Source organism: Lissotriton vulgaris, chromosome 3_1 (genome assembly GCF_964263255.1).
Source record: "Lissotriton vulgaris chromosome 3_1, aLisVul1.2, whole genome shotgun sequence".
In the NCBI taxonomy this organism is placed as follows: domain Eukaryota; kingdom Metazoa; phylum Chordata; class Amphibia; order Caudata; family Salamandridae; genus Lissotriton; species Lissotriton vulgaris.
Genome location: NC_141689.1, coordinates 1,224,073,700 through 1,224,090,776, shown reverse-complemented (window position 1 = coordinate 1,224,090,776; position 17,077 = coordinate 1,224,073,700). Strand labels below are relative to the sequence as shown.

The 17,077-nt window shown below is 48.9% G+C and overlaps 1 protein-coding gene across 1 annotated transcript in view; it reads left to right on the top strand.

The window, feature by feature from the left end:
* Positions 1-17,077, top strand: part of SMU1 (SMU1 DNA replication regulator and spliceosomal factor) — a 61,338-nt gene that overhangs the window by 20,465 nt on the left and 23,796 nt on the right. The window contains exons 6-8 of the mRNA XM_086961692.1: positions 49-168; positions 415-531; positions 4,758-4,885. Of these exons, the coding sequence (XP_086817818.1) occupies positions 49-168; positions 415-531; positions 4,758-4,885 (365 nt within the window). The remainder of the gene's footprint in view (positions 1-48; positions 169-414; positions 532-4,757; positions 4,886-17,077) is intronic.

Below are 17,077 nucleotides of genomic sequence, written 5' to 3'. Positions count from 1 at the left end.
ATAAAAATATTTTAATCAAACTGAATTGTATTTATTCCCCGTTTGCAGTTTGGCCAGAAGTCACATGTGGAATGCGCACGGTTTTCTCCAGATGGCCAATACCTAGTAACTGGCTCTGTGGATGGATTCATCGAAGTATGGAATTTCACTACTGGAAAAATCAGAAAGGTCGGTATAGCTGGGGAATCATTAAGCACTATAAAATGTTTCCAAATAAATACTTTCTGGTATTTTTTTTAATCCGTTTTTAAAATTGTATTTAAGTTCACTTGTACCTGTAAATCCAGCTTCTGTCTTTTAAAAAAAGACAATTCGCACAACCAACATTTTTACTACATAATGACATTAAATGCTTTTACTTTCACCTCAGAGTTAAGTGACAGATTGTTTGGTTTCTTTTTTCCTCTTCTTTAGGATCTGAAGTATCAGGCTCAAGACAACTTCATGATGATGGATGATGCTGTGCTTTGTATGTGTTTCAGCAGAGACACAGAAATGTTGGCAACGGGAGCTCAAGATGGAAAGATAAAGGTAAAATGATGTGGCATAATGTGTGTTTCTGATCTTATAGCCTCATCTCAACTTTTCTTTATAATTTTTTCTTTGTTGTGGGGCTATGCTGTGCTGCCCAACTGAGTGAGTTCATTGGATGTGATACTTGCAGACTGGTGGTTGGGACGAGGACCTGATCTGAGCATCAACTAACATTTATCTGTAGATGGATATATTGATATGAAACCTATACTTACCTGTGTTTCTTAATCCTTCTACAAATCTTTCATGTTGTCTGCCCGTTGATCTACCAGGCAATCAATGGTGACAAAGAGAAACATGTAACCAAGACGGAATGTGGAGAAGAATTAAATGTAAACGAGCACAAGGAAATATGAAAATTAAAAGAAAAGACAGCTCTGCAGAAATAAAGCCCAGATTCCTCCAGTGCAGAGCGACGTGACTGCCTGGAGACCAATTTTATGATCTACTTGAGTCAATTAGATTGATGCTAGAGAACAGGGTTTTCGTATTTAGGAAGAAGTGGCGCTCAGCTTATTAACGTTGGTGTGTTCGGAATGAAACAATTAAGTATGGTGCTAACTGTGAAGGGGAGGCCCTAATAACCCCTTACTCTGTGTAGGGAGACCCTACCACAAGTCCATATATCAACAATCCCGTGCACACAAACAGTATTTAGAACAAGCAATGCAAGTGTAGATCGAAAGCAAATGGTACAATATTCAACGTAGATGTCTTGGTTTCTTTAATTAGTATTTCTACAAGGCAGCCAGCCGACACGTGTTTCGTCAGAGTAACAGTGGTCTCCGACTCTTCAGGGCTGTATGAATGATTCAAAGCGCAGTGTAGTCTCTAGACCGGTGTTAATTGCAACCCGGTGAGGCACAAGTGTCATTCAAACTCGAGATTTCTATTTCCGTGGAAAACAGGTAGCTGGAGGGTGAAGCCACTGATGGCGTAATCGTGATGTCAGTGATAATTCCAAACCGGCACTCGCGCTGCTTGGTCCAGTCACGTAGCTTGGAATGAAAAAGTTATCTTGTAAAAAAAATATGCGGAAAAGCAAATAACGCCAGTATGGTCGCAAAATGGGACACAATCCTCCCATCAACCAAAGGTCCTAATACGATATAACGAGATAAATTCAGCGCCCATCTAAGTCAGACACGTGTGTGTGTCTGCCTCATCCACTTGAGCAGTGTGCAATGTTAGCGTCCTGGCGGCTCCACCTCAGTCCGGGAATCCGGAGACCACTGTTTCTCTGACGAAGCACGTGTCGGCTGGCTGCCTTGTAGAAATACTAATTAAAGAAACCAAGACATCTACGTTGAATATTGTACCATTTGCTTTCGATCTACACTTGCATTGCTTGTTCTATACTGTATGTGTACACGTGATTGTTGAGTTATTGAGTCAATTAGATAGCTGTATTTATCTTGCTGAAGAACTGTAAAGTGAATTCTGCTATGATGCTAAGTTGCATGGGTCTGTTAAAGACTGCTGCATTCATGTGAGATTAGTGTGCAAAAGGGGAAAATAAATCATGAGGAGCAAGACAAGAAAATTAGGAAGCAAAGGGCAGTGCACCCAAGGCAATAATGTGAAGTCATGAGTTGTGGTCATGAAGCGAGGTAGGGCTGGGAGGACAACTGGAGCTGAGAAACCAAAAACGTAATCTCCTTGAGTTGCATAAGTTTAAAACAAAGTCAGCCACATTTAAATCACTTGTTGACTTTCAAATGCTGAAGTGGAGCGCAAATTCCTGCACATTCTTTTCATGTCAGCGTATGCTTTGCCAGGTCATATAGCTGAGACTACCGGCTCATGACTTCTAGACCAGGGTCCAGAACTGTCTGACACAGACTTTTATTTTATGCATTTCTGGAGCTATTTAGGGAGTACATCACAAATTCAGCTTGAGGTGCCCATTCAGACTTTAACCGTTTAATCATAGAAGTGTCACAGGCACACAGAGGGTTTATATCAAAACAAACCACATAAGCGTGAGTCATTCTGAGGTCAAGGGCTACCCTTCAGTTGATATACATCTACTGCTTATTTGTTTCACCCTATGTAGCTGTTTGTAATATGTAAATCTTGTATATATTTTCATTTGACACGCAGTGGCTTATGTATACTAGTTAATTCCTAACAGCTGATTGTTATATGTGAATAACTGTATGTATCTCGGGTTGCCTCTATTAAGCTATCAGCTTTTCTTTCTGTATGTTCTCCATAAATGACTGCTAGTCTTTAAGGTGCTTTGATTTCCTTGGGTAGTTTCCGTGCGATACAAAAGTTAGTAATTAAATTCAATTGCGCAATATAACATGGTGGTCGGTTATACAGATGTGATATTCCCACTCCCAGAATTACTGATAACGTGGTTATCGTGTATTCCAGGATGCAGTACCATCACTGTATTCTGATTGGAGCCGCCGCATAGCTATTAAAATGAAGGATTTCTGTGAGAATCTGTGTTACCTCCTGTAATTCTCAATTTGTATTTTTTTTTAGCAATTTCACACATGGAAATGTCACAAACATTTAGTTAATGAAAGCTGTAAGCTGTGTGGGGGAGGGGAATCTTAAGTGCAGTATTCCCACATCTCTTGAAATTCCCAGTTTGGCTGGACACTCGAGTACCTACTGAATCAGGCATATGCTGTGGCATGGTTAGACTGATGTTAGGATTTGCTTAGGCTTTTCAAGCAAAGTATATTGTGGAAGTGTTATTGGACAATGACCACATACAAATGCTAGTCCACAAACTGCCATTAACCTTTGCTTAAATAGCTCTAAGCCAAACCTTTCAAGAAGGAGTCAGCCAGGAAAGGGAGAGAGAGCACAGCATTTCCATGATGCAAAGACTGTTCTGTTGTGAGATAGCATTACATGGTTCATACAATCTTTAGATTGTGAAGTATGGAGCAGCATTCACTAGCATGTATTGTAGCTCCTTTTATGGTCTCTAGCAATGTGTTTGTAACTTCTTGGAACAATGTGGTTGAAAGCAACAAGAGTACCTCCCATGTCTCAGGTTTGGAGAGGAGAGAGCTGTATTTGCAGGCCTTAAGCAGGGTGCAAAATCAGCTGTGAAATAGGTGTATGGCTGTCACTGTAGGTGGAATACATGAAGGCTTAAGTGAACACCAGAACCATTCTCCATGAGAGGAGCTGAGTAGGTAAAAGGAACTAGTGCCTGGAAAGTGGCACGGCAATCTGCAAGGTAGAGGTTGAAGCTGTCTTTAGATGGTTTAGGATTGGCAGGAGCCAGATAGCATTGTGAGATCTTAGTGGCTTTACAGCTTCATGTGGCATTTAGTTATTCACACTTAGGGCCTCTTGTCTTTCTTTTTTTTTTTTCTTTTTTTTCTTTGGTAGGTGGGGTGTCTTTTTAAAAAAAAAGTTTTTTGTAAAGTTGTAATTATTTTAAAAGGTGTTCTATAATGCTACGTGATCACAAGAAGTTCTCAAATGGTATGAAAATCATAGATTTTCCCATGTTGAATCTTGGCCACAGACAGTGCTTAATTTGAGCCTGTGGTTTCGGGTGCTCACCACCAGCACTTTGTTGTTAACACCGGCTGTTATACCAGTCTGTCACACGGTGGTGTGGTTTGTATAATTTTATGAGAAACACAACAACAGTTGTTTGATAATTAAATAAACATTAAAATCACTAATACCTGCGACCCAAAGCTATAAGAATAGCGTGGGTGGCATGCATTAGGCGTTTTTAATGTTTATTTAAAGTCTGAATCGTCACACTTTTAGGAGTGTGATGTACTATCATTCTTAGCCCTGGCAGGGGAAATAGGCAGTGGAAGGTGCAGTAGCCTCTTAAAAAGTGCTCCGGCACCCTTTTTGTAAACAAATTAAGTACTGGGCTCAGTTAAATTCTGCTTTTGAAAAGTTGATTTCCCGATGTCCATCCTCTTTACCTGAGCAGTAAATGATTTCTTATGATGATTCATATGATGAAATGGATTACTCCTAGTACTAGTTTTTCACCAGCTCTACACCTTGTATTTCTTCATTTGTAGTAGTTTCCCAAAAAATCTTCCCAAAACATTTAACTTGCCTAAACGTTTCATTGTTAATTTAATTGAGGTACATTTTAGCATACAATCTCCTAAATCCGAAAAGCATTGTTCTTTATAAACACATATTTTTTTGCTAACTGTAGTAGCTGCTATTCAGTGCACTTTGTCCTTTTGACCATGTTTCTCTGTCTTCCCTAGGTATGGAAGATTCAAAGTGGCCAGTGCTTAAGGCGGTTTGAACGTGCACACAGCAAAGGTGTCACCTGTCTCAGTTTCTCCAAAGACAGTAGTCAGATTCTCAGTGCTTCCTTTGACCAAACTATCAGGTGAGGTTTACATAAGAGAGACCGGTTTTCAAATGCATTTGTGTTTTTTGTTAAATGTAAACTATTCAGTGATGTTGCTGTTTTGATTACATTCATGTAAAGGATAATGAAGATATCCTGTGCTTTGCTGACCCGCATATGATGGGCTTGACCAGAAAGCTCCTTCCAAAGAAATTGTCATTTTTCCCTTATATTTTTTGTTGAGTTACACTTGTTTGTGTGTCTTGAAGTATGCTTGAGCCTAGCCATCACTTGCATGTCACCAACCATCCTCACTCAGCTCCTGCTTTTCCCCCTTATTGCTGCAAATGAAATGAGGGACAACCCTATATTCCTAGGAACCGTGGTGCTTATGACTTGAAAGTTCTTTCAGGGTCATTTACTCACATTTACAGTTTGGAAGATCAGTAAATAAATGAACCACAATCCTAAACATAATGCAAAGTTACCACATTTTAAAACCTTGGAAATGACCACAAAAAGTGTATGTATTGTATTGTATTGTAATTGCATTTATATAGCGCTTACTTCCCCTGACGAGGCGTCGAAGCGCTTTTTTGGCGGGTAGCACGCTACTCCTGGATCCATAGAGGATTCATTTTGAATTAGTATAGTGAAACATGCAAGTACATTTTAAGTGGTGGATAGGTTAGTCAGTTATTTGGATTTGGAATGATAGCAGAAGGATAGAGGAGGACAAAGGTTTGTATTTATCGCTCGCTTGTTGACGCATGCTATTCATGAAGCCTATAAAGGATTAGTGGGGAATTAATATGGTGAAATATGTGGTAATTTCAGTGGTGGATATTAGTCTGTTACTTGGAGTGAGAAGGATAGCGGAGAGATAAAAGGGGAAGAAAGATTTGCATTCATATAGCACTTGTTACCCCTGATGGGTGTTGAAGCGCTTTTCTGGCTAGTAGCATGCCACTCGAACTCATAAAGGATTAGTGTTGAAAATTAGTATAGTATAAATATGAAGTAATTTGAGTAGTAGATATGTTATCTGAAGCCCAAAGGGATCTTTTATGTAATATGCTTAGAGTTCAGGTTCAATAGTTGCACAGTGGTATGATATCCGTGCTAAATAATGTAATGGTTGCGGATTCTGAGTGATAATGTGAAAAGCAAATGGATAAAAAGCTGTGTTTCAAAGACAAAAAGCAGGAAAACTGTCATAGGATATATTTCTACTCTGAATAAATCTGAGGAATCCAGTGCCAGAGCATTCATTAAGTAGATGTTTAGAGCACAAGGTACACTTTGAGTGCAGTATTCACCAGGATGAAAGTCAGCCAACACTTTAGAAATAGCACCCAATGTACAGTGGGTCAATGTGAATTGAAACCTCATGATAGTCAGAGACCAGTGTGAATTGCAGGGCACAAGGACAAAGAACAGTGTAAGTCCTCACTGTCAAAGAGAGTGTGAAGTTATATGAACACTTCGCTTGGTGTTGTAGCTGTCAGCCCACTCAGTCACATAAGGTGCTACTTCGAAATGCCTCCTTTTCCCTCATTTTCCATTCTCCATGCATGTTAAGCAGTTCATGACAGCTGACCCTCACAAAAACTGTGTGTTGTATTTGGGAAAATTTAATCTGATTAGTTCTTCATTGTTTTATGCAGAAATGAAGCTATGCCCTCTGTGTGCCAAGAAAGGGACTGGGACTGAAGAACACAGTCTTAGGAGCAGGATAGAACCTGGCACATATAAGTAAGAGGGATTAATGTTAGGTTGTGTTCACTAGAATGGCAACACCCGTTAGAAAAGATCACGTGTCACCTCTTCTGTGCTGGAGCACGATGCCACTAATGTTGGAGGGAAAACTTTAAAGCCATTTTGTGGTGTTCTGGGGTAGTCAGATTTTACTGGGCAGTAGTTGGTATAACTAATGTCATTTACCTTTGTATCCTTAGGCGACAGTAGTAAACTGCTCCAATTGAAATGGCAAAGTTCTCCCTTTTTGTACTTGCCTGGATAACAAGGTTGAGAAATCAATGTTTACTGCATAAGGTGGGGGGGTCATAGAAACTTGGAAGCAATTGTACCACAATGGAAAATCCTTAAACTGGATGACCAGTTGGTACTTAATTATAGAATGAGAAAATGACTTTATTAACATGCAGTTAAAATATTCTTTAAAACTGATCTAAAAAAACTTTGAAGGTCAACTATTAACTTTATTATGGCTGCTTTTGTACTGGTTATGTGAAAGCAGTTTTAGCATAGAGCAGTTTGGGCAGTGTTAACTTTTGGGTGATGCTTCGGGTTGGGTTGTTAAATTTCAAACGCAGGACCCTATTCGCTGTAGTGGTGCTGTTCTGCTAATCTTTCAAGACCTCTCAGCAGCGACTCTCACCAAGCGTTAAACTTTCCTGTGTATCGTCTCTTTCCTCAAAGACAACAATGTTCACTACAAATTCCTTCTGGCTCCTGTTTTAGGGCGAGGGCAAACAGTGGGCGATACATTAAGAATGCCGGGTGCTGAGCCTATCTCTCCGTGACGCAGACTGCTCTATCCCCGGATATACTGACATCAAAAAACCAGAACTAGAAGATAGTGAAGAGCCATGGTGTTTGAAGAACTCCAAAGCAGGTAGAGATATTAGCAGAGCATAAGGCTGCCTTGGAGCAAGTTCTGAGAGACGTGAATACAGGAACCTGGATTTTCTGAGCGACAATCTCCTCCAGTACCTGAGTGCTGGGGGGAGAGGGGCCCTATATGGGAACCCACAGTGCACAGTCACTATGTATAAAACAATCAATTGCTATCCATCAATCAAACACATTTATAGAGCACGCTACTTACCTGCTAGGGTCTCAAGGCGCTGGGGGGGGGGGGGGGGGGGGGGTGCTGCCACTGCTCGAAGAGCCAGGTCTTGAGTTGCTTCCTGAAGGAGAGATGGTCCTGGGTCAGCCGTAGGTGGGTGGGGATGGAGTTCCATGTCTTGGCCGCCAGGTAGGAGAAAGATCTTCCTCCGGTGGTGGTTCTGCGAATCCGTTGGACGGTGGCGAGGTCGAGGCTGGCGGATTGGAGCTGGCGGGTGGGTGTGTAGAACGTGAGGCGGTTGTTGAGGTATTTGGGGCCCATGTCGTGGAGAGCCTTGTGTGCGTGGGTGAGGAGCCTGAACATGATCCTCTTGCTGACAGGGAGCCAGTGCAGGTCTCTCAGGTGGGCAGAGATGTGGCTGTGACGGGGGATGTCCAGGGTGAGTCATGCAGAAGCGTTCTGTATGCTTTGGAGTCTTTTCTGTAGTTTGGCTGTGGTTCCAGCGTAGAGGGCGTTCCCGTAGTCCAGTCGGCTGGTGACGAGGGCTTGGGTGACCGTCTTTCTGGTTTCGGTGGGGATCCACCGGAAGATCTTTCGGAGCATGCGCAGGGTGTTGAAACATGATGATGAGACGGCGTTGACTTGCTTGGTCATCGTGAGGGAGGAGTCCAGGATGAAACCCAGGTTGCGTGCCTGGTCTGTGGGAATGGAGGCGGTGCCCAGTGCAGGGTGCCACCAGGAGTCGTCCCAGGTGGAGGGGGATGGTCCGAAGAGGAGGACTTCCGTCTTGTCCGAGTTCAGCTTCAGACGGCTGAGCTTCATCCATTCCGCAACGTCTTTCATTCCTTCCTGGAGGCTGGCTTTGGCGGTGGCGGGGTCGTTGGTGAGGGAGAGGATCAGCTGGGTGTCGTCAGCGTAGGAGATGATGTTTAGGTTGTGTTGGCATGCGATGGCTGCGAGGGGGCTCATGTAGATGCTGAAGAGGGTGGGGCTGAGCGAGGAGCCTTGAGGAACGCCGCTGATTATCTTGGTGGCCGCTGAGCGGAAGAGAGGGAGGCAGACTCTCTGAGTTCTGTCGGAGAGGAAGGAGGTGATCCATTCCAGAGCTTTTCCTTGGATCCCGGCGTGGTGGAGGCGGGTTGTTAGGGTGCGGTGGCAGAAAGTGTTGAATGCGGCCGATAGGTCGAGGAGGATGAGGGCAGCAGTTTCCCCGTTGTCGAGCAGGGACCTGATGTCGTCGGTGGCTGCGATGAGGGCGGTCTCGGTGCTGTGGTTAACACGGAAGCCGGACTGCGATGGGTCGAGGGAGTAGTTTGTCTCGAGGAAGGCGGTCAGCTGTTTGTTGACTGTCTTCTTGATGACTTTAGCGGGGAAAGGGAGGAGCGAGATGGGGCGGAAGTTCTTGGGGTCCGCGGTGGGTTTCTTCAGGAGGGCGCTGATCTCTGCATGATTCCAGCTCTCTGGAAAGGTGGCAGATGCGAAGGAGTTGTTAATGATGTTCTGGAGTTGGGGTGCGATGATGTAGTCGGCTTTGTTAAAGATGTGGTGGGGACAGGGGTCGGTTGGGTAGCCGGAGTGGATGGTGTTCATCACGTGGGTGGTGTCTTCAGTGCTGACGGGGGTCCAGGTGCAGAGGTTGGTGGTGGGGGTCGTTGGTTCGGTGGTTGGGTGCGTGGTCTGGGCGCCGAAGCTGTTGTGTATGTCAGAGATCTTGTGGTGTAAGAACGGGGCGAGTGAATTGCAGAGGTCTTGCTGTCGTTGTTGCTGGCGCTGGTGTTGGAGAGCTCTTTGACGATGCTGAAGAGTTCCTTGCTGTTGTGAGTGTTGTTGTCCAGTCGTTCTCTGAATGTTGTCCTTTTGGTGGTGCGGATCAGCTGGTGGTGTTTGCGGATGGCGTTCTTGAGGGCTGTCATGTTTTCTGTTTACTGGTCGTGTCGCCAGGCTTTCTCGAGGGTGCAGCAGGATTTCTTGGCGTTCTAGAGGTCGTTTGTGAACCACGAGGCTTTCTTGCTGCCAGGTCTGCTGGGAGGATTCTTCAGTGGTGCAAGGGCATCGGCACAGTTGGTGAGCCACTGTGTGAGGTTGAGGGCTGCTTCGTTGGAGTCCGTAGTGGTGGTGGGAGGGTTCTGGCTCAGCGAGGTGGTGAGCTGGTCGGTGGTGATCTTGCTCCAGCATCTTCGGGGAACCTGTTGCTGGTGGTGGTGGGCCGTGGTTTTTCTTAAGTTGAAGTGGACGCAGCTGTGATCTGTCCAGTGTAGTTCGGTGGAGTGGCTTAAGGAGATGTGGTTGCTGGAGGAGAAGACTGGGTCAAGCGTGTGGCCGGCGTGGTGGGTGGGGGTGTTCACCAGTTGTTTGAGTTCGAGGTTGGCGAGGTTGTCCAGCAGGGTGGTGTAGTTGTTGTCATTGTTGTTATACAGGTGGAAGTTGAGGTCCCCTAGCAGGATGTAGTCTGAGGAGGTGAGGGCGAGCGGGCTGATGAAGTCTGCGATGGCTTCGCTGAATTGTGTGCGTGGTCCCGGGGGTCTGTAGATGAGGGTGCCTCTGTGGGTGGTCTTGAGGTCGGTGTGTATCTGGAAGTGCAGGTGCTCGGTGGCGGTGAGGGTGTCGTCTGAGTTGGTCGTGATGCGGATGGTGTTTCTGTGGACGATGGCGATGCCTCCTCCGGTTTGGTTGGCGCGGTCCCTCCGGGTGATCTTGTAGCCATCCGGGATGGCTATGGCGATGTAGGGGGCTGAGGAGGTGTTCATCCAGGTGTTGTGTCGAGGAGGTTCCAGAGTTCGACGGCGTACCTGTGGATGGAGCGGGTGTTAAGCAGGATGCACTTGAGGTGGTTGTTGCTGGTGCCTGGTCTGGCGGGTGCGGTGCAGGTCCGGAGGCAGGTGAATTTGCAGGCTTTGCAGGTGAAGGGTCCGTGGGTGCGTTTCGGGGTGGCTCGGTGGCAGGCGGGGGTCCGGCCGGTGTTGAGTGTGCGGAGGGTGGCGGCGTCGTAGCTCCATCGGGTTGGCTGGCAACGTCTAGGGCCAGGGGTCCTGGCGCCTGGCGCGGTCCGGGCGCCGACAGGCTTGCCATAGGCGCGCCTTTGGTGCGCCCGCTGCTCAGCCTCCATATGAGGGCGAGAGGGAGGGAGGAGCAGCTGGGAGGCGGGAGCGGGCGGCCAATGGGAAGCGAGGGAGCGGGGATGCAAGCGGCGGGAAAAGAGTGTCACAGAAGGCAAGAGGGGGCAGGTGGGGGGGAGAGACGGGCACAGCGGCACAAATAAACAAAAGGAATAACAAGGGGCACAAGAGGAAATGAGCGGGAAGTCAAAAACAGCCAAAAAAAACACAGACCATAGGGAGCAGTGAAAAACGAGCAACAGACCAGTCTGCAAGGCAGCAGACCACAGGAGCGGTAGTAGCGGTACACAGGGGGTCTGGAATGTGGCAGAGGGAGCGACCTACCTGAACAAAGGGTCAAGGGTGCTACTGGCTGAGGCGGAACCTTCACCCTGTACTGACGTCGATAGCACCTGCTCCTGATTCTTGTCTTCTCCTGTCAGATACCTTCTGACAGTGGTGAGTTTTTGGATACCGAGGCAATAGCCTCATTACTCCATATTCGTTTGGAATTTTGTAGTCGCTGTTTAGGTTGTCTTATTGGTGTGTGACGCTTTGTCACAGTTGAGGTTGTATCACATGGTCAGCTCAGTGATGGGCCGTCGATAGCACCTTTACTCCCCATATCCTTTATACTGGTATTTCTACTGTTCCCCCTTCCTGCCCTCAACATACAGGACTTGGAGGACTTGTATTGTAGTCTTATTCTCTGTTCACCTCCCGCGGTTTGACACTTGTTTGAGATAAATGTTGATATGTTTCATGTTGGGGGTTTGGGGAGGGGGAACCTGCAGCTTTCTTGCCATTTTTGGTACACCTCTCACACTATTTAGGGTACATTCATGTACTAGCAAATCACATCCCTCATGACTCTTAGCACACTCGCCATATCCAACAACCAGGGCCTTAACCCCTTTAAACATCAATCCATCCTTCACTAACTAACTCTAATGCCCACTAATGTGGAGCTCGTTCAAGAGACCCAACTTTGCAGTAGGATCAAATTTGCTTGAAATCACAGGATTTCCCTTGCCATTACTATTTTTCAGGTAAGAGGTGGTCCGAGAGTGTGGGGATTCTGATCCATCATCCGCTAGTGGTGGTGTAGTCTCTAAAAGATAAATCGGCCAATGGATAGCAATTAAGGGAACCTTTAGAGGGCAGCCAATCACATTAGCTTCCTTATGTAGTTTTTACCGGGGTCAACAGCATTTCCTGATAGAGGCAATCTGCTCTCACGGAGTGTAATCTCTCACACCAATTTTGATAGAGGGAGACCTCCATCTCGTATATTGTCCAGGGGTCAACACTGACCAATCGGGAGTGGAGGGTTGATGACCCTTTTAACATCAGAAAAACATGCTTTTAGAAGACTTGGGGCTGATAGTTGCTTACAGGACTCAACACCATCTGGAGTGAGACTACTTACACTTTTCTGGGGCACACAAAACCTACACTAGACTTGACTACCTCATTCTCGATAAATGACTAGTCCCAAGCCTGGTAGAGGCAGTCCAATGCCCCATCACTGGCCCAAAGCTCAGGAACTTTAAAGTATATTGCGATTGCAGTAGGGCCTTTTGAAGGACCCAGTCATAATTACCGGCATAAAGACCAGTATCCCAGATTAAATGGTAACATAAAGGAGAGGGTGCGTCCGGCTCCTCCCTTCCAGAGCCCCACAGCAGTGCAAAGGCGCGCGTCACTGCTTCGTAGCGCAGGAACTGGCCCGAGGGGAAGTCCACTATCTTCCATAAGGTCCGCAAATGGGATCAGACCTTTGTCGAAATTACAATCTGCTACAGTTTCCAGACCAGCTTCTGATCATCTTGCCAATTGGGTGTCCGTAAATACAGATTGAGGGACCCCGTTGCGGAAGACCCACTAGGGGAATCAAGGGCGAATACCTTGCCGGGTGCTGCTGCCCGCTACAGCTTAATTTCCATGCCTGGAAGGCTGTACGCTGCAGAAGAGAGCAGGAGGGGACAGACATGGCCGGCAGTAAGAGTTTTGACATCACTAGTCCATGACTAGCCGCTGGATCCGCTAAGCATGTTCCCTCCTCGTTCACCCCTCCACCCATTGCACCAACCATTGGAGCTGGGCAGCCAGCATATAAAATTTGAAATTGGGCACCCCTAGACCTCTTTCCGAAACAGGGCGCGGTAGGGTCTGCTGGTACACTCGCGGGCGTCCATTACCCCAGACTAAGAGCCGCAGGAGAGCGTGCAGAGGTTTAAACCAGCTTCCCAGGATAAGAACTGGGAGATTCACACAAAAATAGAGCAGCCTAGGCAACATTACCATCTTGGACAGCTTAATCCGGGCCATGATGAACAATTGTAAAGAAACCCAAAAATGAACGCAAGAGTGGAGGGAGCGCAACGCCTTACCTAAATTCCCATACCTTGGATCCTCCAGGTCGTGGAAAATTTGTATGCCCAAATATTTAAATGTACGCTGTGCCCAGAGGATATCAGGCAGTAACTCCTCCGGCCTAGCTTAGGGCCCTGCTATGGAAAATAGGTCTTAGCTTTATTGATGCTAAGGCCCGACAGGACAGCAAAATCCCTGAGGATCTGCAGGGCCACAGCAGCCCCCCCACCCCCAATTGCGTCCGCAAGATACAGCGACAGGTCATCGGCGTACAGAGAGACGTGATGGCAACGTCCACCCAAAGGCAATCCCATCCCACCCCCCCCCCCCTCCCCCTCTGTCGGAACTGCTCCACCAAGGACTTGGCGGCCAAGGCAAACAGGAGCGGGGAAAGAGGACAGCCCTGTCTGGAGCTATAGGAGGTCCTGTAGGGCCTAGATATGGCTCTGCCTGTCTTGACCCTCGCAGTGGGCGAGGCATAGAGAAGCTGTACCCACCACACCCAGTCGTCACCCATGCGAGCATCACCTCAAACAAGAACTCCCAGCTTACCATGTCAAACTTTCTCTAGATCTACCGAGAAAACCACCATTTGCTGCAAGTGCTGGGTATCCGCGTGATAGAGCACGGAGTAGAGCCTACGGAGATTATAGGAGGTGCTTCGAGTGGGGATAAACCCGTTTTGGTCGGGGTGAATCGGGGATTTCATATGCGGGACCAACCTACCCGCTAATACTTTACTCAAAATCTTGAAGTCTAAGTTCAATATGGAGAGTAGCCAATAGTCTTACTCCCACATCAGGTTCTTTGGACTTGGGGAGCGGATCACTAATGCTGTCTGAGTGGATTCGGGAAGATGTGGAACATTACCCTTAGTGAGGCCTTACACTAGTAACGTTCTCAAAGGGGGGTGGGCAATAAGAGCAGAGGACAACATAGCTGCAGCGCACAGACAGTTGTGGTTGCGCCAGCACCACGAAACATGATCAGCTTCTGTGCCAGTAATCACCGTCAGCAGATCAGTCGAGAGGCTCCCCGAGTGCGCCAGTCATCACTACGACCAGGGCACATCAGATAACTTCATCAGCTGTGTGTGGCGCACCACCGACATATTCACACTGTCACTGTGGGAGGAGTCCATTTTAACGTCCCCGGGAGCGCTTCCCAAGTTCTACTGGTTTCCTCAATTCAGTTCCAGGGCCCGCAGGCCCTGGATTTGTAGGACTCAATCCAGTCCCAGGCCTTGCCTTGGCTCCCACAAAAATGGGTGGTGCCATCCAACACAAGCCGCAATCAGGGTGGGAACATCAGGGAGTACTGCATACCCTCCTCACTCAGGGCCCTCTTAACCTCCAAGAAGGAAGCCCGCCTCTTCTGCACCTCCAGGGTGTAGTCGGGAGAAAGGGAAACCTTACTGTTATCCACTGTGTAGGGACCCTCCGTGCGTGCCTTCCTAACAGCAAATCCCTGTTCCGGAAATGAAGCAGACGGGCCACTACTTGTCTTGGTGGGCGCTGGGGGCCTGGCCGGGACCCTGTGGGCCCTCTCAAGAGTGTAGAAAGGTGATAGGCCCTCAGGAGCCACCACAGAGCGCAGCCATTGTTCAAGATAGGCCACCATGTCGTTGTTCTCGATTCCCTCTGGCAGGCCCAAAATCCGAACATTGTTACGGCAGATTCGCCCCTCTGCATCTTCAGCTCTCAGTTCCAAAACACCCACCCTGTCCAAGAGGGATCCCACCTGTTGTTCCAGAGTCTTATGTACATGGAATGTTGGCTTCAGTGCCCTTCACTCTCTCAGAGTGCTTCTTGTGTTCCTCTCATAAGAGACCCAACCCTACTGCCACTGTCCTGGTTGAGGGTAGGTTTCGTGTCCGCTATGGCCTCCAATATTTTGTCGAATTGCTGTTGTATCAGGGTGTCCGCAACAATTGTAATTGTTCATGGGCACTATCGTCCGGGTCCTGCGAAGCTCCAACCTGCCAACCCCGGGGCTTGCCCATGGCGCTGATCCTCCTTCCATTGGAGGACCAGCCCGAGTTGTGAACCAAGCAAGCAGTCGGCACTGCATATCTACTCTCCGGACCCAATGACGGGCACAGACCTCACAGGTAGGTTACAACCCCGATGCCCAAACTAGCACACTGATGCAGATCCCGAAAAAGTGGACCCCTCCGCAGTCGCAGGCCAATCCTAGCTTCGTTTAGGGGCAGTCTCGTGTCCCCACTCCGGCCGCGGTCCAAGCGCCTCCGGGCGTTGAGCCTCTCCTGCCACCCACCGACCAGCCCAGGGTGCCCTGGATCGCGCTAGAAAGTGACTCCGTCACCCCGGGGCAGCGGCCAGCAAGTCACATCGCACCCCAGGAGGCAAGCGCTCGAGGCAGGCGACCTCGGGCAGACGCCGCACTCAGGGGACACCAACAAGGTACCCAGGTTCCCAGGTTTCCATCTAGGCCGGGCCCCTTGGGCGGCACTTACTTGCCGAAGGCTTCTGCCGCTGGTATCAAGCGTCACCCCTGCAGAGAAAGAATCCAGAGGACAGCAACCGACCAGCAGCCCACGGGCCCCGACACAGGCCCTGAGTATAAGCGCCAGGTCACCGCAGCGTCACCAAGTAGGCCCAGGATTCAGGCCGCTCCCCCGTCGTACCTTCCACATCACTAGGCCAGGCCCTGACAGACCGCCAGCCCACGGAGGCCACCCTTGCGCCACTGCCCCACGCACCTAGGATCTCAGCTGGCACCACCTACCTGCTCATAGAGCCCAGGCCGCAGGGGAGAGCCGGCCCAGCTCACCTCACAAGGGCAATTGCTTGCAGGCCACCGACGTGTCTATCGCTGCCCGCGGCAGGGGGGTCCAAGCTCCCTCGGTCCTTCCAAGAGACGCCCAGGTGCCAGGTCAGTCTCACGGTCCCTGCACCATCAGGCATCTGCCGCAGACAACCTCCGCTGTTCGGCTGCAGGGCATTCACGCCAGGCGCCCGAGCCCCAACCTGGCTCCGCGGGCTGTATAGCTGCTGTACAAGCGTTCCCCTTCAGCTGTACCAATACTCCCGCCAGGGATGCCGAGTCATCACTAGTCTACGCTAGCAGTGGCAGAGCAGGGCCTGCAGGCTCGCACACAGTACGCCGATCACAGTGAAAGGCAGACTCCACCGTCCTCAACTTCGCGGGCCGCCATCTTAGCCACTGCGCCCCGGAGTAGGTGTTGTGGCTCCAACCTCCCGCAGCTGTGTAAAGAGGCACCCAGATGCTAGATCAGACCCCACTGTCTCTACCCCAGTAGTCACCGATTGCAGGCGTCCTCCGATCAGCGGCAGTAGAGACTGCACACCAGGTGCACGAGACCCAATCAGGCTCCGTGCCTTCTGCAGCCGCAGCGCTCACTTCGGCCACACCTGTATCCCCGCCGGGTGCCACGAGGATATCACTAGGCAACACAGTCAGCAGCAATGTAGTGAGCGCAGGCCCGCCCGCGGAGCGCCGGCAGCAGCCAGAAGCAGGCTCGGCACTCGATAGCTCTGCAGTCACTCGTGGGTCGCCATCTTGTCCGCCGCCTCCAGGAACTGGCGATGTAGTTTTCAAGCTCCCACTGCAGATCGGGGGGTCACAGCAGCACCAAAAGGGGCCTCCGGCGTCCTTGCACCACTGGGCATGATTTGCGGGCGTACCCCTGTCCCCGGTCGCAGTTTACATGCCGATAAATTCCGGGCCAGCGCTGAGTTCCGAGCTCACTCATCTGCCATATTCGGCTCCTTGGTGAGCCTACTAACAGCACCATCTTTAATACTCTTTCTCTGACTAATCGGCTAAAATGTAACACAGCACCTAAGTCCATCGAACTGGAGGCAACAGCTTCAAGAGAATAACGATAACGTCCTCTCGTAAGGGGCTCAGGAACTGGAGTCATCCACGGGACCATCCGGAGAATAACAAACTGTGAATGCGGTA